Raw genomic sequence first — 21,427 nt, 5'->3', positions numbered from 1 at the left:
GGCAGTCTCTGAATATTTTGTCTTTAATAATAATTTTTGCTAGAAATTAAACTTTCAAACGTTGTATCTGGTTGGCAAGTGAAGAGCAGCTTCACAGAGGAAAAATCAAGGCTCTCTGGAAATACTTTCAAAGGTGCTGTGACAACACAGCGCAAAACGTTTCCCTCCCATTAATGAGCAGTGACACACAAATTCCAAAACCTATTTTGCATCAAACCAACCATGTCCAAAGTGCACAGTGAAAACCATCACCCGTTTGCATTGCTCAATACAACACTGTGGAGCTGGTGAATGTTAGTAGCATTCTTCATTCTGCAACAGTACACCGGGAAATTAAAACACCTGAATCTCTCATACCTCTCAACTCTCACTATTCTAAAGGAAAAGAAAAAAAACTATTTGGTAACTGGAGATGATAGTTGGTACATGGGCACATATATGTAAATAAAACTGTGATTATGTAAGCAGAACAGCAGGAGACATGGGTCTCCCTGTTGCACTTACACACAAGAGCATCAGAATATAAGTCAATGACTGCAGCGTATTTGCTGACAACATTTATCACTCAGAGGCTTAATTTCAATGTATTATTTTCTCCTCCCCATTTCTGATTTTCCACCTCTGTGAGGATGTAAGAAAATGCAGAGCCCTGAGCTGACATTGTTTCCATTGAAAGTTGAGAGGTACACTACTGTCACAGCACACATGGGGAATGCACTCAGCAAAATCAAACAAAATCCAAAGCAAAATAAAACCACCCCCAACCCTCACCAAACCCAAGCAAACCCGTGCTGTGTCACACGCATGCTGGGCACAGAAAGCAAGCTGTGACAAACAGAAGCCATGGCAGTGAGCCTGCGTCTCACTAACCTCTCTCACTGGCTTTCCAGGGGCATTTCTTCCTTTAGGAACAGAGAGAGGAAGTGGAATATATATCAGAAAAGAAAGGGAAAAAACCACACACGAACATATATTTTATACTGTAAGAGACACTTCAATTTCCATTTAGATATTTAATATTAAATGAAAATGCATTTCTGCTTAAAGAAAGACTGAAAGTGCACTGAAATCCACTGATGATTCTGACCTGATTTATTCAACAACAGTTCTGTCACCTGTGGCTTGGTTTAACCTCACAAAACACTTGAGAAAACCACCAGCCCCAACTTATAGGCTTTTCAGTTGAGAATAAGGATTGCAGAGAAGATTTGAATTCACTTTCTGAGCATCCTATTTCCTCAAGTTGAGTATGTTTGGCAATCAGTGTAAGCAGTAAAATAATTTTCCCCAACGTCAAATTAATTTATCCAGGCATTTTACATTGCATTATGTCCTATATACATTGAGGTATCCATTAATAAATATACACATATGTGTACACACACACTTATTTTACACTTAGAGTTGTACATTGGAAAACAACATGCTCACATTCAAGATAAATATATTCCAAAATATGTTCGGAACATGCTGATCTGCAAGCATGGTAAAACTGGAGGGACAGAGGGAGAGAGAAAAAAAAATCAAGGGAAAAAAAGGGAAAAAAAGGAAAGCATCATCACGTTCAAGAACTGCCAAAATGGAGGAGTCAATAATGGGTTTATCTGAAAAGATATTCCTAAGAAGCCTTCATGGAAGCCACACTTTGATCACGCTGATTCTTCTCAAACACTTCCCATAGCATATCTTTTTTTAAACAAAGAAAGCCAGGTGTCAATCAACAGCAAACACTCCCTTCCCAACACACAGCCAGTGACAGTAAGAGGCTTGCTGTCTCCAGAAGCAGTGTCTCACTGTCACTGTCACATCACCGCCCGCCCTGGCAGGGCCAGACTTGCAGTCAGAGGTGAGAAAGTCACTGTGGTAGATGCTGTTCAAGAAAGAGGATGATCTTTGCCCCAGAGCTGCTGGAAAAGATGTAATTGTAAGCAGTGTATGAGACAACAGGGATAGAGACAGATACCTACGGGAGAACATTGTGGTCACAGTAACCTAATTGCTATCGAGTTTTTCACTAGGTATGGAAGCCTGCAGGAGAAGGGAAGGAAGGCAATAAATAGCTTTGCAGATATTTTACAAGTTGCAGAACAAGGGTCAACAGCAGAACAGAGCTGGGCAGAGGCAGGAAAGCAGAAGAGGAGAGGGCAGAGGAAGGGAATGGCATCACTGACCACCACGGGCCAAAGCCATGGCTCAGCCACAAACTCCAGGCAATGGAAAGGGCTGGGGCAGCCTCTGAAGGCCTGGACAGCTAAGGTTATCATTCCCTTCCTGCCCCTCTCCCTCTCCCCAGCAGCACACTTATGATTAGAAATGACAATAACAGGTTTGATAATAACATGCTCTGCATGTGTGTGGGTTTTTATTCTGCTCCTCAGCGGAGCCTGGACTCTGGTGAAGTCTGTACCAAACGTGCTGGTGGTGCACAGAGGCACCAGGGTTTGATGGCCAGGAGAGGTATCCCTTCACTAAGGACTCCACCTTGTAGACCTGCCTAACTCTCTAGGACTTACACATGTGCCTACAGAGCCTGAGACTTCCTCTGGCATTTTTATCAGGAGTCATGAATTCCCTAAAAAATGCCTTCTGGGAGGGAATCTCTCACCAATATAAATCATGCAACAGTAAATCCTTGAAGATGTAAAATCCACTGCATGCTTTGGTCATCTGAGGAAGAGCCCCAGAGTTTAGGTCAGCAGGTGGTCTAGTTGAGGACTCCAAGGAACTGCAGCCTGGTACAGCCTGGTGTGCAAGAGTCCTGGGGCAGGAATGAGATCCAGCAGGTGACTGTTTAGCTTGGGTCAAGAAGAGAGAAGGAACTCTCCACATGTAAAATACTGGATCCTTCTGGAGGTCTTAAGAAATGCCTACCTGCCTGGACAAGCATCTCCAACTGCAGCTACACAGTGTTTAATTTAAATCTACATGAGACAGTGGATTCTGTTTGAAAATGAATGCATTTAAAGGTAACTGGGATAGCTCAGCACCACACAAAACAGCTGGCGAGGACAGTCTGTGGTGAGTAATCAGCCCTAGAATTTGTTAAATGCAAAAAAGAGCAGTGCTACTACGGTAACAGCTAATTTCTACTGGAGGAAGATTAAAAAGGGTTTAATGGATTTTACGTTATTTCCTTCTTTGCATATGAATGAATGTGTGTTTCTAAGTTTTAAGGCAAAGAGTATGGTTTGGCATAAATTGCAGAGGAAAAAGATTGTCTATACTGCTGCAGTTCTGAAAATTTGTGTCCTATAAGGCATCAAAATACTGATATGTAATCCATGGATGCCTAATTATCTATTATTCCTGCTCAAATCAAGATTTCCTGCTCCTAAAAAATAGAAGAGTTTTTCTTTCTTCTTCTTTTTTGGAAAGCTACATGACATTGTATCACAGGCAGAGGTACACATTTGGGCATTATAAAACATGAAAGACCTAGTCCTCCCCCTCACCACCCCATCTGCAGCTCTAGAGGCTCAGCCAGATCAGTACTGTTGTACCACAGAGAGTGATGAGGGATCTCAGTCACGCAGGCTCACTGCTGTGGGATGCAGGACCACAGCACAGACAAGGTGATACAATCCAGAAGGGGCCAGGATATCTCAATTGGAAGAATATTTCCAAAATACCCCACAATATAAACTCCAGGGTACTCTTCCACTGATTCAGTAAGGTGTGAAAAGTGTGTATTATTTTGCTGTCACAATAAGAGAAACTGCATTATTTGCAGTGCTGAAAGTTGCTAGTTCCACTTAGGACATTAGTCCCCCTCATAACAGAGCCTGGCTGATGCACAAGTGAGAGGAGAAAATGTGACTGGTGTGTTTTAATGTGACTGAGATAAAAATAAAAACTTCTGAAAAAATGGCGCTATTCTTACTGTCACTCATTTATTGCTGTGGGGTCTTGTAATTTCACTGCACGAGACCATATCTGTGTTAAGCAATACCACACTAAACAGTAAGTGAATACTGATCTCCTTCCAAATGTTTCCAAGTTATGTCATGTCCTCTTAGCTCTTTTAAGCCATCACAGTCTCATTTCTAACCACTTCTTGGCTCCCACGTCTTCATTATTCCCCAGCAAGGGCCCTGCACTGAAATCTGGGAAGTGCTCTCACCAACTTCAGTCAGCTCAAGAACTTCTGCCCCTAAATTCCTCTCTGAATATCATTCACAGAAAGCAGTCACCATGGAACTACAACTGCAAACCTCAGCCTGGTCCACCATGAGATCCACCAGAAGCGGTACAACTTTTCTGTCCTCAGTGCTGCAGGAGAGATGAATTTGGCTTTAAAAATACTAGCCTGCCAATCTTGCTTTCTAACTGTGAACCAATTCCCTGGAGATTTAGTAGTTTGGGCACAAATACAGCGTGAAAATGTTTTCCTCTGTGGCCCATTATCAAGCAGGGTCAAATAAACCACTGAGGTGGTATTTAATGGTAGATTTCCACTAAATGTCAGACCTCTGGCTTTGACATCTGTTTTGAGTTAGCACAGCAGCTGTTTGAAGCAGCTGCAGCAGTTGTGAATTTGCTGGGAGCAGCAAAGTAAAAGAGGAATGGATGGGAAACCTTGTAGATTAAAAGAAAAGAAAAATTCCTTAAGGACAGCAATCATCAGGTATTCAGCAGAATTTCTCTCCAGAAATGAAACAGCTTTTGGCACCAACAGCCAGCTGTGCAAGGAGTATGGAGGTCCTGTGCTCCTTAGGAAATGCCAAGAACTGCCAAAAGGTTAAACTGAAGAGACAACAAACAAAACCCCTATAAAAGGTACATAGTACACAAACTATTGCAGCTGAGATCTAAAATACATTCAAAATGATGCTATGAAGCCTTGATGCCCTTTTAAAAACAACACTATGCAGCAAAAGCTTGGAAAATATCTTAATCATAAGGAATCTACCTCCAGGTGAGTGACAATTAATTGCTACTACATTTTACTGCTTTGTTTCAGAAGTTCAAAATAAGAGCCTACTTTCCAGCCTGAGCAAATCTTACTCTTCAGGTGCTTTTAACAGTATTTAGACTAAATATTTAGCTGTTAATTTGTATCCTGTGATACTCAATTACACACCTGTGCACCCAAGCACAGAAATTCAGTCCTCTTCTCTCTTCACTGCTTATTCAACTCTGAACCTTTCTCACAACTAAAGCTTCCAGAGTCCAGTTTGCTCTTGTCACATTGTTCTGCACTCCTCCAAGTTGCTGTTCTCCTACTGGCAATAGGACATCCAGAATCATGTCCCTGATTCAAAAGGCGTGTCACTCTCTATGCTGTGACATGCTGGATATTCAGCTTGAAATTTAACATGCTTGTTGTTACAAGCCACAAAGAAATGACATTTCATAGAATCATTAAGGTTGAAAAAGACTTTTAAGATCACTGAGTCCACCCCAGCACTGCCAATTCCACCACTAAACCACAACCCACATCTACCCATCTTTTAAATACCTCCATGGTTGTTGACTCCACCCCTTCCCTGGTAAACCTGTTCCAATGCTTCACAACCCTTTCCCTGAAGAAATTTTCACTAATATCCAATCTAAACCTCTCCTGGCACAACTTTAGGCCACTTCCTCTTGTCCTATCACTTGCTACTTGGGAGAGGAGGCTGACCTCCACCTCACTACAACCTCCTTTCAGGGAGTTGTAGAGAGCAGTAAGGTCTCTCCTGAGCTTTCTTTACTCCAGGCTAAACAGCCCCAGCTTCCTCAGCTCCTGTATCACAACCCATTTCTGAATGTCACACTCAGATGACTGTGTTTCTTGCATTTGACAGTTTTTTAATTCTACTTAATAAGAAACAATATAATAAAATGTATTCCTTACGGATCTGTGCTCAATGCTTGTTTGGTTTTATTGTTCTGTTTCCAAAATACCTACTTGAGGTAGGTATTCTACCTGTACCTTGAGATTCTATCCAATTTGTAATGGAAAGGAACAAAATGTGACTTGCACCACACCTGAGTCCTCACACTCAGCTCTCTTCTCAGGCTGCTTTGCCAAAGTGCTTTCACTCTTTTGCAATTACACTTTGATCTTTTATTATAGATTAGAAACCTCAGATACAGATTTGTACCCCTCAACAGCAAAAAGGTTCCTGATTCAGTAGTTTGTTGAGATCAGTCAACTCTGCTTTCTTTTCTTTTTACTGCAGTCTTGTAAAATATGTCAGATCCCTGATGCCTGTGGAATCTGACTGACCTCAGCATCCTTCATGTCATAGTGAAGGTTTACATGAGGCTGAGGCAGATGGATGTGAGCTTTGTGTATGTGGGGATCAGCTGACTATAATTTAATTGTTAAAACTGGAACAGAAGAAAACTCCAGTAACAGAAGTTTGCACGAGATCCCACCAAAATTGACAATGTCAGTAGCCCTCTGCATCAACCAATGAATGGAAATCCATCTGCACTGTTTGTAGGATGAACTGTTTCTTACAGAGAGCCTATTCAGACCACTCCTATACCTCAACCAAAAATAAAAACACAAAGCTGGCATTCATGCAAATGCATCAAAAGATACATGAAGAACAGAGAAACCTAACTGTTCAAGTTTGGTGAATATTTTAACACATGGGCTATCTACATCTAGACAATTATGCAAGATCTCCTAAATACAACATATTTACACAAATGATGGTCACTGATAAGAAAACTGCCTGTTGCAACCTTGTGTACACAGCAATTTTAAAAATAAGTCCACTTTTACCTTCATATGAAAGATTTTTCATCTGTTGTCTCTCATAATTAATATTGAGACAAAATGAGGGCTGGACATATGACTTTTTCACATAATGTTGAGATGAATACAGTTAATTTATTGGCTTGGATTTTCTTCCACGAGATCTTTCTAAATGACTCCATCTTTTGATCTATAGCATGAGATCTTATATGGTTTTTCCTGCCTTTTTTTCCATTGCTCAAGGGTGATGTCTGGTGAGAGCTGAGCTCACTTTGAAACCAAAGGATGGAGAAAATTTGACTCCACTGAAGGTCTAGTACAATGGTTAATGCATTTCTCTGCTGAAGAAGAACCTCTGGGTGATTTGTGAAACCTGTGCAAAAGGCCCTGTGGAAAGTCTATGCCCCTACTGAAATCCATTTTACAGGCTGCCAATAGACGCTGTGACTTTCTCTTGCCAAGAGATTTATGTCTGAGCCTTCCTTCACAGCAACAGGCAATATCCCAAACTTCCCATCTCCTGCTAGGAATCTAAGCCATTTTTCTTGGCATCAGAGTATTTTCTCTGGGCTCAGAAAAGAACTTCTTAAATGAAAAAAGGTTGAACAAATAAATCCCCGTAACACAAACTGATTATCTTTAGCAAACAACAGGAGTGAGCAAAATGGAAACAAGTGAAAGAAATGTTGTGGCTGTACATACAAGTGCAGCCCACACTGCACAAACAAGCAGTCCACTCATTTTTACTGCATCCCTCTGGACCCAAGTGCTACATGGTTGAGAACTTTGACTTAGAACTTTAATATTATTCCACATCAGATTCTTCCTGGAGAAAGATAAGGAAGGACAGAAGAAGAATGTGCTAAGACATGTAATGAAAAATAAATCAGCAAGGGGACTGACCAAAAAGGAGAAAAGCCGTGAGAAAAGGAACATGACAAAAAAGAAGCAAAGAAAATGCTCGGAGAAGAAAGCCTCATACAGACATTTTTTCATCCACATATCTAGCAAGAGCTACCTGTGGAGGCAGCTTAAGATAAAGGAGGAGCAGGCTGCTCCTCCACTCTAAACAAGACAGGTTTCTCTACAGCTATTGTTAAAATGAAAACAAAGAGCAGCAAAAAAACTGATACCAAAACACAACCCCCTGAAAACATCAAGGAACAGAAAGCACTTTTATCTTCTTCCCTCTCATCTGCCACGGGCAGCAGCGCTCACCTCTGGAGCTGGGGAAGGAGTTGTTCAGCTGCTCCATCACTTCCTCCAAACCTGTGCTTGTGTCCTGGGGAGGGCTGAGCAGCTCATCCTCACCTGCAAAGCAAATCCACACCATTGCCTGAGAGACAAAACCCTTTGCTAACAGTTTGCTATTGCATAAGTCCTTCACAAAGCTAAAGCTGTCCATTTAATAAACATATTTTCTGCTTAGCATACAATCAAAATTTCAAAGGTGAATTTTGTTGACTGTTATGTGTCTCTTTCCTTATAAGGATATCAGTGAAATTAAACAATGAATTTGAAATAATTAATGCTGATTTTAATTTGTAAAAAGGGATTTAAGAAATAATCTACTCTGGTAGAAGAAGTAGGGTAAAATGTCTGCTAGGAACATTTAGTTCCATAAATGACACTCATCGTTTCAGCTTCTCTTATTCTATTAATGGAAAAAGAAATTGCTGTTGTGAGTGCTGCTGTTGAGCAGCTTTCTAATAGTGCTGGATTCATGTTGGCACTGCTTTGCCTAGCTGCACAAATCAGTAGAAACCCAGATTCACATCTGCATCAGTATTAATATTTCTGACAGTTTAATTGCATCAGATTGGTGCTCCAAGAACACTCAATTGTACTGTAAAAGGGTTTAGCAGCAGTTTAATAAAGCAAAATACATTTCTCCCACTGAATAATTTCTATAACCTGATTATAGGGCAGCATCTTAATGGGAAATTCAATACATTTTATTTTTACTGGAATTTTTTTGCTCATGGTTTCATATAACTAAAATCCACATGTTGTTTTTACTGTATGCCCTAGCCTCCAATACAAATAAAGCACCTGGAAAGGAATACACCTAACGGATATACTTTGAAATGAGATTCTCCTTTTTTGCTAGATGTCTTTTATCCCTATTAAAACACAAAAGTAATTTTGCCTGCTGTAATAACCACAATTTTGAAAACGACTTAATGACCCTTTATTCTAACATGTCTCGCCCTACTCAAGTAATAAACTCTGATTTTCTGTTAACATTTATATTCTTTAAACATTGAGGTGCTCCATGCTAGTGGAATACCTAGAAAAAGGGATACTAAAGGAACACTTCAGGGCTGCCTATATTTAGGCCAGGAGTTTCACAAGAGCTATTACTGACCAAGAGTGATTTCTCCCACTCCACTACAAGAGGTGGGGTAGAGTGTCTGGAAGAAGCACTTAATTCATATAAATGATAGTCTTTGTATCAGCTTCTTTTATTCCATTAATGGTCTAAAAATAGCTGCTGAGACTGCTTGCAGTTTGTTCAGCTTTCAGTTGGTGCTGGGTTCACACAAATCAACTCACACCATGAGTTACTTTCACATCACTGACAGAGGTGTCTTAGCAAAAGTAATGTCCTTCCAGCCTTTGCTGGATGTCAGGGTGAAAACTCAGAGCAAGATCTTGCTGCTTCTACCCTGAGGTAGAGGCTGAGGATTTTATCAGCCCACAGAAAGCCTCCTGGCCCTAAAGAGCAGAAGAAGAAGGAGGTGGTTCTGCTGTCCTGGTCAAGGATAATTGAGGATAGGTACTGATTTCCAAATGTCCTCTTAAGTGCTGACACAAACCAAACTCTGTTGACCCTCAAAAAAGCTGTATCTTTTATTTAAAATGTGTTATTTTTATTTTTTTCCTTATTTGGATGACTTTCCTGAGCACTTCCTCGTAAATGACAAAATAAGACATCAGCCAAGCAACCTGACAAAAATAAAGATACCTTCGGACCTCAACCTCCTCTCTTTAGCCAAAACAGCCTTCCCCATCTGTGTTCCTACAAAAGGCTTAGGGCTGGGTGAGTGTCAAATATTCTGGTGGCAGCTGAATGAAATGAAGTTCAGCAACAGCCTCTTGCTTCACAGGCCTCAGAAAACCTCCTCCGCTGCTACATTGCTGGGAGAGAAAGACCAAAGACAAGGACTTTCCCATTAGGACTCTATAAGAAGAGCAGCAGAACCTTTCCACTTGCCCAGCTGTATTTCAGGAATACAGGAATAAGCTCTTCTATTTGTAAGTTAGGATTTGAGTGGGTCACAGCTTTTACCAAATGGACAACACTGCTGGTGGAAAACCTTTCACAGTCATCTCTCCCTGGGAAAGCAGAGAGACAGAAGTGCAGCGGGTCCACATTCAAAGAAAAAAACAACCAACATCTAATTTTGAAGAGAAAAACATATAAAAGCTACCACTACACTACCTCATTACCTAAGAGACCTAGAGAAGCTCAGTCTTTTCTCAGAAAGGATGGCTCCCTCATTTTCAGGCACATGCTTTCTGCATGGAAGCATTATTTATATCACTGCTCTGCTTCCCTTCACAATTCAAGAGTATTTTAAGCCGTGCTTCAGAAAACTCTCAGACTAGCAAGCAAAGCCTTCTGGTGTGAAAGGAGACTCGACAAACTGAATTAGCTGCGGTTTGTTAGCTCGGTTAGTAATTCTTTTTACAAGCTCCACTTCATGTTGCCAACAGTGTGGCTTTGCTGAGTCTCAATACAATCATACTGATAATGCCTCAACATCTCACTGTCCTTCCACATATCAGCTCCATCGGAAAAAAATCAAATAAATTCACGTCTAAATATTTCCTTTAAAAAGTTTCAGCAGTTTATATGACTCTATCATGTTAACTAATTAATTCCAGTCTTGCAAGTTAAATGGGAAAGATTTTATATTGAGTCAAATGAAAAGAAGTACATTATTGAATTTTGTCCTACTATAGGATGACATAAGAAACTACAAACTACAAGACTTCTAATAAGATGGCTGGGAACCACTGCCTTCCTATCTTTTCCTGTGTATTTTAATTAACATATTTTATGTGATGAAATTCATGACATTTCTTCAGAAAGCTGATGCAAATTACTCCACTGATACATTCTGTCTCTCTGTGTATGCCATACACAGGAAAATATTTCCTCATTGGTAATATGACTAATGAAAAGTCCAAATGAAATTGCTGTTACCTGTGATTGTAACTCTCACCCCCAGGATTTCACTTAAGCATTCCTAAAAGTACAATTTATTTCACATTTTTTGTTGCAGGGCGTACAAAACCCATCTTGTTTGATACTGGCACAGGCTGACACTATTGCTTACACTTGGAATAGAAGAAATATCCCCCAAAAAGCTACATTTCTACCACAACAGCACTTGAGACACAGCAGAATGTCCCCTCCCATTCAACCTCTCACTGCCATTGACACTTTCACTAACAGCAGTTAAAAGCAAAGCTCTCACTGAAGTCTCTCTCTAATACATATTAAATAAATTTCTGTGTATGAAGCCGAATATTATCATCACACTTGAAATGTTATCCTGTTGAAGTAATGTAAGTGCATTTGTTTAAAGATGATGCAATGACTGATTGCTTTCTTTACTAGCAAAAAATCCTTACTGCTTGGTAATAAATACTTCCTAATTATGTAACAGATAAGAAATCAGGAAAATGTTACAGAGCAGTTACTAAAATCACCAAAATAATAATTCCAGCCTCTAGCTACAGAATATTATTACCTAATCTTACTCCACAACTCATTTGATGTTCATTATCACATCTGATGTGGTATTTAGAAAAGACACTAGATGAGCACTGCCTGTAAGTGACAGTTCAATCCTACTGACTGAGCCACAACATATTAAAAATAAGACCACGTCAGTTCACACGGGGATGACTAATAATACACTTAGTCTCCTAGCCATAATTAATACTATGTACATTTAAATCAGTCATGCCTAATAACGGAAAGTCAGTTTGAATAAAATAGTTAGCTTTTCAGTGATATTTGTTTTCAGAAGTCAAGCCCTGTCTAAGCTTTGCATTTAATGTCAAAATATCCAAGCTACTGTGTGCATCACGACCAAAAGCAAAAGCCTGAATCATAGTGAACATGTAAATAGCCAGATGACATCGAAGACCATTGCAAATGCCTACTTCATCCTCATTTGAACTAAACAGAAGCCTATTTTCCATGTTTAAGGAATTTTTTTCTGGAAAATGGGACTATAATTATTTTTTATGACAATCTGAACTTTGTTATCTTACCCATAGTTTCTGAAGTCTGGCTGCCAACTACACGAAGAAGCATTGGCTGACTGCTGCCTGACCTCTGCAAAGAGGTAGAAGGAGATGATAGTGTTGTACCATTCACCTTGGCATCCGCCTGTGGCTGAACATTGGAAAAAAAAAAGAAGACGTTGTTATTAACAACTCACTACTTCATATCTCTGTAATTTTTATTTATTCCACGAATACACACAATTTTCTATCTGTTTTTAAGTAAATATATCCATGCAACCAATGGATTTGAATTCTGAACAGAACAAGAAAGAAGACTAAATAAGAACACTGAAACCTCATTTCACATTCTCACTTGCAGCCTGTAGAACAATTTAATATTTTTCTCTGACTAGCCCAAACAGATAGGATTTCTTGGTATGTTGTTATTGATAATGCTTCACATTTGGAGAATGACTCTACAGAGACCTAGAAGAAATGCCTGAGGACTCACCTGCTCCAGCAGCTGCCTCAGCCTGTGCAGCTGTGATTCCAGCTGTTTGTTGTGATCCTCCAGGATCTGCATCCTGGCTTCCAGGCGGCCCTTGTGCTGGCGAAGCAGCTTGGCTTCTGCAATGAGCTCAGCATCCCGGGGGCTTTGCGGAGAGACCGGCATCATCTCCGGCGGGGACGGCAGTGGAGACAGTCCTTTGTGGTCATGCTGCTGCTTCAGACGGTCATACTCTGCTTGCAGGTTTCTGTTGGGAAGTGACAAGGAGGCCAAAGCTTTATGAAGCCGAACAGGCAGGTGCAGAGGATCACAAGGCACCTCCTCTCGTGTGGTGTGATGTGTTTAATTCCCGGGGGGCAGAGGCTCACCTGCACCACCTGCCTTTCCTTCTGCTCAATCCACACACATGGGCTTACACCTTGCAGATCTGCATGGATCTGGTATTGTACAGACCTGCGATGAAACATTGCCTAAAGGCTCTCTCTGCAGCACCAGAAGGCTGGCTGGACTCCAGACACCCTCCAGCAGCCCGGGTACAGTGTGTTCTGGGCTCAGCCCTCCCTCCACTTCCCGCGCCTTATCCTTCCTAGCAGAAGTCGGACTGCCCCTGTTCACTTTCACGCGTGACTACACTCGAGGAGTAATTAGTGCTAAAAGAGGACTTTGAGTGATCAAAGCACTTCACAAACACTAACCAAAGTGGGTGCCACCTGGCCAGCCTATCTGTTTTACAGATGAGAAAGCTCAGAGAGGCAGCCACACAAAAAGAACAGAAAACACAGAACTCTGCTGTCGTCAGTCAGGTCACATCACTCTTCTCCTCTTCATACCTGCAACTGCACTTCCAGCCTACGGCTAAAATTATCAACTTAAGATGAGAAAAAGACAAATCAGAGAGCCAGCCTGTTAAATCAAACTGCACTAACTTTTGGGGCTATAATTTCCATCTTCATTTGGAATGTACTGCTGGGAGTGATGCAGTCTACTGTAACTTTATGGCACTGCTAAGCTTTTTCTTTCATTCTGTAAAGATCCAATTTTTCCTCCAGTAAAACACTCCATAGATTAATATGATCTATAGTAGTCCACATAAAAAAAAAAAATCTAACAAGCAGGAAGAGGACATAAGGTAAGAAAGTGAAACCTTGTTAGGGATAACACAGTCCAAAGCTGCAAAAATAGTAACTTGTAGCAGAAACTTCATAAGCAAGGGAGGCCTAACAAACTGCACTGGGATTTTGTTGCTGTGATGTTCCTCTACAGCTTCCCAGAGGGGAAAAAGCAGCTCAATGCTCTGGTAACTGCTTACTCATCACAAGCAGTGACCCAGATTTTAATTTTTCCAACTCGCTCTTATTTGAGGTTGTGAGAAAAGGCACCTTTTGCCAGTTCTGCCTGCAAACCACAATGCACACTTGACAGTTTGGTCTGGAAGCTTAATAGCACCTCAGAAACCTCCCAGTAAACTTCATTAAACTCTGAAGCACTTCTAAAGGTACGCTGTTGTGACCAAGAAAAGAACTAAAGCAGTATGCATCAATTCACATGGGTGAGAAAGCAATGCCAAGGACAAGCTACTGACTGTTCTTCAAATGTCCCCGTGCTCCTCAGCAGCTGCATAATGGACGAGTCTGAACCTGGGACTGTGGCAGTCCCCAAAACATCTCTAAGGGATGTCTGACCTACACGATCCCTCCTCTGCAGAAGTTTTAAAAGGTTAGAAAAAGGGGATGATCGTACTTAACTTCAGATTGTTCAAAAATTCAAGATTTCCTTCTCTAAAACCCACACTATGAATAGGGTTTGTTCAAATGAAGTAATTTTTTTAACGAGTCCATGAAAATTATCTGGAAAAAAAAGAAGGGCTAGCTATACTGGATATAGTCATACAAGTTATGACTTCCGCATGACTTAATGTCTTCTGATACTTCTTGCTGAACACACTGGTGAATAATTAATAAAAATACAAAAGGGAATAGGAATGAACATGACAAGAGTATCACACACAGCCTTATTGCTGACTAAAGCTTATACAGGATTGATCATTAAGCGTGTTTTTCACAAAGCCTGTAGATAGTGGCTATCACTATCCCATGAGGAATTTCCCAGATGTACGATACAGGCAATAGTCTATAAACAGCAGACTCAAAAGTTTGAAGTGCTGTAAAGCAAAAGATAAAACATCACCCTTAGGGCAACTAAATAAATGCACTTGGTCATACTTACAACATAATCAGATACCTTGTTACAAAGAAATCTACCATTATCACCTCTATCAATGTAGAGAAGTCCTTCCAGCAACTATGGTACTGAAATACAAGTAAGAACTGGGGAGTAATTCAGATAAAAATGCCCTCATGTCTGATAAAAAAATAGTTTAAAAAGAGTAATGTAAAGGATACTGCATATTATCTAAGCAGAGGTATGTCTGAATTTGAGAGTTCTGTAATTAAATGCTGTAATATTTTTGGAACAAAGGAATGTCATTTTGAAGGATGTCTGTGGGCTTGCCCAGTGCACCTGTATCAGTGAGTTTTCCAGCTGCACCTTTTCAGTCCAGCTGCACAGTGCTTAGTCCAGAGAACTGAGATGCATCATAGCTTCAGAGCCATAGGAGTGATGCAGAGTGCAGATGATAAATAATATAATAACTGGGATCTAAACACACAGCAATGATGATTAACAAAGGGGACAAAAAGCTGGAAAATAATAAAAGAATTCTGAACCTACTGTAAGAAAATCCTAAGAGAGAACAATTAGCTTTTACTCCTACCTCTGAACAGTTTTAACCTGTGTGGTGAAAAAGGACTGCTGCTGTGAGTGAGGCATCCAAAGTACTGCCCACAGCTCTCAGTGTCTGGAGGAAAGGTGCCCTCTGACACTTTCAGCATAAAATGGGACATAAGAGAAAGGGGAGATAAAAACATAATCCTCTCTAAATGAATACAACTGAGCAATCATGGGCAGTACTTGGAAACCCAGCCTCCCTCCACTATAGCTCAGGCTGGGTGACTTCTACATCTGGCTGTGACAAACAAACAATGCTGTCGCATCTTCTGATCACTGTGAAAATGAACCCCTCTCCAGTGAGAGAATATTAAAAAAACCCAACACGTATATTCCATTTACGATGCCTGCAACTCTTTGAGGCATTCATGAAGCAAAATAACAGAGGAAGCATGCAGTGTAACCTTGATTTATGCAACTGTAAAGAGCTGGGTAGTAAAGAGCTCATGAATTATTAATCACATCTATCACTGGCAGCATTAATTGCCTGGTGGCGGAAATCCTCGTGGACCCCACTTGCTGAGTAGTCCTCTCAGAGGCAATTGAGAATTTGTGAATTCTTGTTATTTCTCATCTCCCTACAGAAAATCAGTGGTCTGAGGAAACAGACAAAGCTGGTAACTGAATCACCTACCCCCTTCCCTCACTAGGATGACAATGTTTACTCATGAGGCTTCACACTCAGAGGATCTAGTTCCCCTTCTTCAATGCCAAAACAAATACCAAAAGGAGCCACAGCATGTTTAGAAATGCATCACTTTCTCGCATCACCTTCTCGCTATTGGCAACTATACAGAAGGAACTTATTTGAGGAGGCCATTCATCAGTCTTCAGATTTGAAGGAATTCCATAGCTACACCAAAACAGGGAAGCTTTGAGATTCGGGATGTCAGTGCTGCTCTGGAGGCACACAGCCCAATGTGTTCCCAGTGCAAGTCAGGAAAGCAAAGGAAAGGTAAATAGCTCTGGTTGGAGATCTCATTTACTTAGTTCTTGTTACAAGACAGCTAAGAGCTGGGAGGAAAAGAGAACACAAGAGAAGTTTCTCTCTTACAGAAGTATGTCAGTGACCTTGATTCAATTAACATATTAGGAAACATTCTCTTTCTTTAGTCCTTAAAATAGTAGGAAAGTATTTTAATTCTTTGCAAAAAGTTCTGAGTCTCTGTCACTACAAACCACATGCTTTCTTTTTAATGCTAGTGCAGTACATCCTAGTCAGTACTACCTATTCTACCCCTTAACCTATGGAATGTAGTGCTTTAGATGGACAATAAAATTCTGTCTTCACTGTCTCTGAAATACATTCACGCAAGGAATTCTTGAAATGTTTTTGAGAGGGCTTTATAATTAGATTTTTCTTTTCTATTGCAATATAATAATAATGGCTTCCATAACAAGATTACCTTTGGTCTATTGAATACACAAGAAACGCTCTTATCACAACATGCTATGTGATGCAAAACTCAGCATAAGCCTGAAGGCCTAAAACTCAAATGAAACATTTTCAGCAATTGAAAATATTCTCTAAAATGCTCACATTTTAACAAATGTAAATTATTTAGCAGTCAAATCTTAGGCATAAATTATTTAATGAAGTCATACTTACAACCTACAGAAGCACCAAGGTCTTAAAATGCTAGCAGATAAATAATGAATGTCTAACAAGAGGTCCTTGGAACTGACAAAACCCCCAGTCAGAACCATGTCACAGCTAGGTTAGTTTATAAGTCAGATAATGCCATTTCAGAAGAGTTCAAAATAGGCAACAGAGCTTTTTAAACTGTCCAAAAGCAAAACCTCAGAATTACAATTTCAAAGAGTCTTTTTTATTTAAGTAACAAGTCAAGATGGAAATATTTGGAGACGAGAAACTGCAGCTGAAATCCAAATGGAGGTCAATTCAATAAGCAGCTCAAAAGAGATGAAGCAAAACAGAGAAGGGCTTTTTTGAAAAGCAGGAAAGTGTGGAGAGTGGAAGAAAAAGAGAAATGACATGAAGTGTTCTGAATATCACAGTATTGCTTCTTGTTGGTACTTGATGCAGCTTTCCCAGGAGCTGCTGAGAAGTGACTGCATGTGCTGACTCTTACAAGGTACAGCAGAGAGAGCTAAATCTTCATTATCAAAAGCCTTTGGCAACCACCAAAAAAGGTTAGCACAAACTCAAAGGAGGAGAATGACTAGAAAATAGAAATCTAAAGGGACAAGACTGGTTTTTTTAAATGTAAGTAAGTTACATGAATGGCTCCTGACTGACCCTGTCTGAATAGCTTATTTTTCTGAACAGGAACCAGTGTTTAATCCACAAAATCACAGATATCTGGCTGTGACAAGCTATCAGGACAACAAGAACTTGTTCGCTTTTCAGCAGCTACGTTACTTTTTAAGTACAAGTTATTTATAGCAGTTTGCAGAGACAAAAGTCATGATTTTGTCATAATCAATGAAAATCACAGCAGTGTGACCTCCACACTCCCACAGAAACAGACCTCTCTGTTCCTGCTGTATTGAGAACTGAAGCACCTGTAAAAGGTGAGGTTGCCTGTGGTGGCATCACCTCCATAACTGTGCCTCCAGCAGTACAAATGAGGCTATAACCAAGCTTACAGTCTAGAGCTCTTGTTTAATCCAGGATTGGCAAACTTCAAATCAGGTATTTTTAAGGTGTAATTCCTGTCAGAGATCTTTTACCATGTTATTCCTCATCAGCAGCTGCTATATTAAATAAAGCCCATGCTGAAATTCAAGGCACCCTGAAAAGGACTTTTTAGCCCATTTAGCTATCTAGCTCCATGTTACACTAAGTTTTCATATGCTACCTTTCTAATCTAATACTAGGCTGCTTTAAAAGTCATCCTCTTTTCTGGTAGGCAGCTTATTTTTTATACAGACAGAAAAGCATTATGTTTTTTCTTCTTCCATGATTCACCACATAATGCTGTTGAAAAAATAGCACTCATCTCCTGAAAACTAAGCTATCTTATTATCTGTATTATACTAGTTACCAGATATGTCAAAATATGGATTTTCCTCCACTTGGGCTTTATGTGCTATGCAGTGGGAAGTTTGTGGCATGTTTCAAACAAAATCTCACTGCTGTTCAGTGAGCAAGAGCTGTGTTTACTACAGCTTTCTGTGTGGAACACTTTCCTCGTCCTTGATGCCTACAGATCCTCTACATTTTCCCAAATCCTTCTGATAAGAAGTCTGTGATGGAACCACTGTAATTGATTAGTACCATCCAAAGAAGACTTATACATGGAGAGAAGATCTATGACACTGCCAACTCTTGCATTATTTCCTTGACATGCCTGAGGTAAATGACTACTGCATTAAACCCTCAATGTAAACAGAAGTACCTAGCTCTTAAAGAAGCAAGAAAAAAGGAGCAAGAAAAAGGCCTCTAGACTGTATTGTAAAAGCTGAAGATAGAAGTCAAACAAACCCATGTTTTTTTGTAGAACTACATGATTTCTATCTTACAGTCTGATTTTGGTAGTTAGCAGCTGCAATTACAAATCTACTCTAGAAAGAGGACTGCAGTGTTGTGATGCCTTAAGTATCCGGTTGGGGTTTTTTATGGTGATTAATGAAGATAACTTCAGTTAAATTTGAAATTATAAGTAAATTAAACTTGGTATTGAAAGACTAAAGAAATGGCAAAAAGCAACATCAAACAAATAAAAAGAAAAGAGAACCCAACTTTTACCGACTTTGAAAGTATTTATTTGTTGGGAGAAAATGCAAACTTATAACTAATTTTATCCCTACTAATACTACCAAACTGAATTCCATATAACTGTACAGTGTAATTATTTCACAGATATTTTACTTCAAATGCAGCATCTGGTGGTGTAACCCACCTGTTTTCCTCCTCCAGGTCTGCGAGGATTCTCTCCAGTTCTCCTCTTTCCTCACTCTCCAGAGAAATCAGGATCTGGGCAGGGCTTCGGGGCTGGCTCAGTGGGGACTCCTGGTTCAGACTTTGGCAGTAGTGCTGGATTAACAAGTGTTCATCATCGCTGGAAAAGAGAGAAAGGATAAAACATGCTGTTCCCTTCCTTCTTTTTAACTTCACAGTGAATATGAGGAGATGATTCACTCCCAGTCTTTCATTTCTTATAAAGAGATTTGCTGAACTCTTTGTAACCAACAGCAGAGCAATGTACCTTAAAGCAAAATCTGCTGACCTGTTTCACTTAGTCTCTGGCAATTTTCCTTCTCTGCAGAGTCCACCTTTCTCCTCCTCTGCTTCTCAGATATTTAAAGCCAAGTTTGCAACAGCTGACAACCTCAGCTTTCCTCTTCTGCCTAACTTCAATATGAACTTGCTTGAAAAAAAAAGCTAACCTCTGCTGCTTGATCTGTGTCGTGGAAGGGTCATTCAAGCAAAGGCAATGCATTTATTTCTGTACCTACAAACTCTCCTTATGTAATAAATGCATGCTGTATTTATCTTTTTTTCTCTATAAAATTGTACATGAGGTAAACAAAAAAAAAATTGAACTAGTCTAAAAAAATATGCTATTTTTCACTCAGATGGGTTTCTTTTTAAAATTAAAAGTGACGTATACTGTCAGAATACAAATATCCCATGTATGATCTCTTTCTTTATTTCTACTGCTCCTGAAGCTGTCTGGCATTTGAAACAGAAACATCTCCAGAAGAGAAAAGTAAATGCAATTCTGAAGACCCTGATCACTTCCCAGAATTACATGGATTGTTTTAGGCGTGATTTAGGTGCTAAGGAGATGCATCCAGGCCCTAAGCTATGCAACTAGCACCAGCATTAACTGTGAGAAACCATGAAAAGTTTCTCTTAACACTACAAGACAGGGACATTAAAAATGACACCGCTGTTGGAAATTTTGTCTAACAAAATAATTCAGTCTAGTTTTTTTCTGTTATGTTTCTAGACCAGAATTTAACAGGCATTTTGAACAGCTGTTATTGTCAAAAAATTATAATTTTCCTTGTTTCCATTTGTTCCTGAAAATGTTAATGATGCCATTTTATGACTGCAGGAGTGCCAAAGCAATATAGAGCACATTAACATGAGTTCATAAAAGAGAAGTATTAATTTTTCACAGAAGGAAATGCTTGCCAGTTCCTAAATTTATACTTTTCATGAGATGCTTCAACTGTGCTTTCCTTCAAACCACTGCTTTGCATTTATAAATACTCTTAGGGATCTTAAGTGAATTAACAGCGAAGAAGTGGCATAACTATTGCAATATAATGTCACTTTACAAGCATACTCTTTTTCTGTGATTTTCAGCCTGCACATATTTTTTATACATAATTGCATTGACACTACATAAGGAAATGTTTTGTGATTTATATATATATATATATATATATATATATGTGCTATGTTTTTGTTTCCCACCTTCCTTGTCTCCATCTATCACCCTACCTGCACTCATTAGTCCAAACCCTGTAAGAATGGCAACAAATAATACTCCAGCATAACCTGACATACAAAACTGAAAGAATTACAGTTGTAAATTCATGGTAAGCTTTAATTTTGCTGCAATTTGTATCTATCTGGATAATATTTCTTCCAAAATTCAAAATGTACAGATATGTTCTCATTTTAATTGTACAAACTGAGTAATAAACGGAATAGTCATTGCTTAACTTGCTAACTGAATCGTACTAATACAACCTCTAATTAATCAAAGACTGAACTGAACAGTAAGACCAAAGTGTAATACAAGAGGTACTGCGTACACAAGACTTGTGTGACAAGGACATTGAAATATTTCAGTGGACAACACAAAATTTCACCTACTATAGATAGCATTACTACTATTCATAACAATAAAAAATTAACATACAACTTGGAAACGATTTTCATTAACTGCATAAAACTATACTGACATTACATATATATCAGTTTTGTGGGGTCATTTTAACTTTCCCCTTTTTGACCAATATATTAGAACAATGTATTTGGTCCTGCAGGGGATTTTCTTTCAAAACTGGCAGACAACAATCCTACCAAGTCAAGAGAGAAACTATTTTGAAACAAAGAAACAGCTTTATCACTATCCAAGAACATCTCATGGGCTCAGAATCAACCTCTTTAAATCCTGATTTGGAATCGCAGATTAAGTGAATGAAAACTTCCCAGAGTACTGTGCTTTAAAGGAATGCTACAAATTTAGATTCTGTCTGAATTTTCAAAC

General features: G+C 39.5%; 1 protein-coding gene across 15 annotated transcripts in view; it reads right to left on the bottom strand.

Annotated features, from left to right (window-relative positions):
* Positions 1–21,427, bottom strand: part of DMD (dystrophin) — a 799,860-nt gene that overhangs the window by 7,921 nt on the left and 770,512 nt on the right. For 9 of the 15 annotated variants that reach the window (XM_017833947.1, XM_017833942.1, XM_017833937.1 and 6 more), the window contains 4 exons: positions 19,100–19,258; positions 12,450–12,693; positions 11,984–12,107; positions 7,910–8,002 (listed from right to left, as the gene is read on the bottom strand). In XM_017833947.1, the coding sequence (XP_017689436.1) occupies positions 7,910–8,002; positions 11,984–12,107; positions 12,450–12,693; positions 19,100–19,258 (620 nt within the window). Of the gene's footprint in view, positions 1–870; positions 903–7,909; positions 8,003–11,983; positions 12,108–12,449; positions 12,699–19,099; positions 19,259–21,427 lie in introns of all 15 variants that reach the window. The other 6 variants (XM_017833948.1, XM_017833936.1, XM_017833945.1 and 3 more) reach the window with 3 other exon arrangements.

The sequence above is a fragment of the Lepidothrix coronata genome, unplaced genomic scaffold, assembly GCF_001604755.1.
Source record: "Lepidothrix coronata isolate B3197 unplaced genomic scaffold, Lepidothrix_coronata-1.0 Scaffold225, whole genome shotgun sequence".
NCBI classification, from domain to species: Eukaryota; Metazoa; Chordata; class Aves; order Passeriformes; family Pipridae; genus Lepidothrix; species Lepidothrix coronata.
The sequence above is the reverse complement of the archived record's forward strand: the minus strand, read 5'-3'. Positions and strand labels throughout refer to the sequence as shown.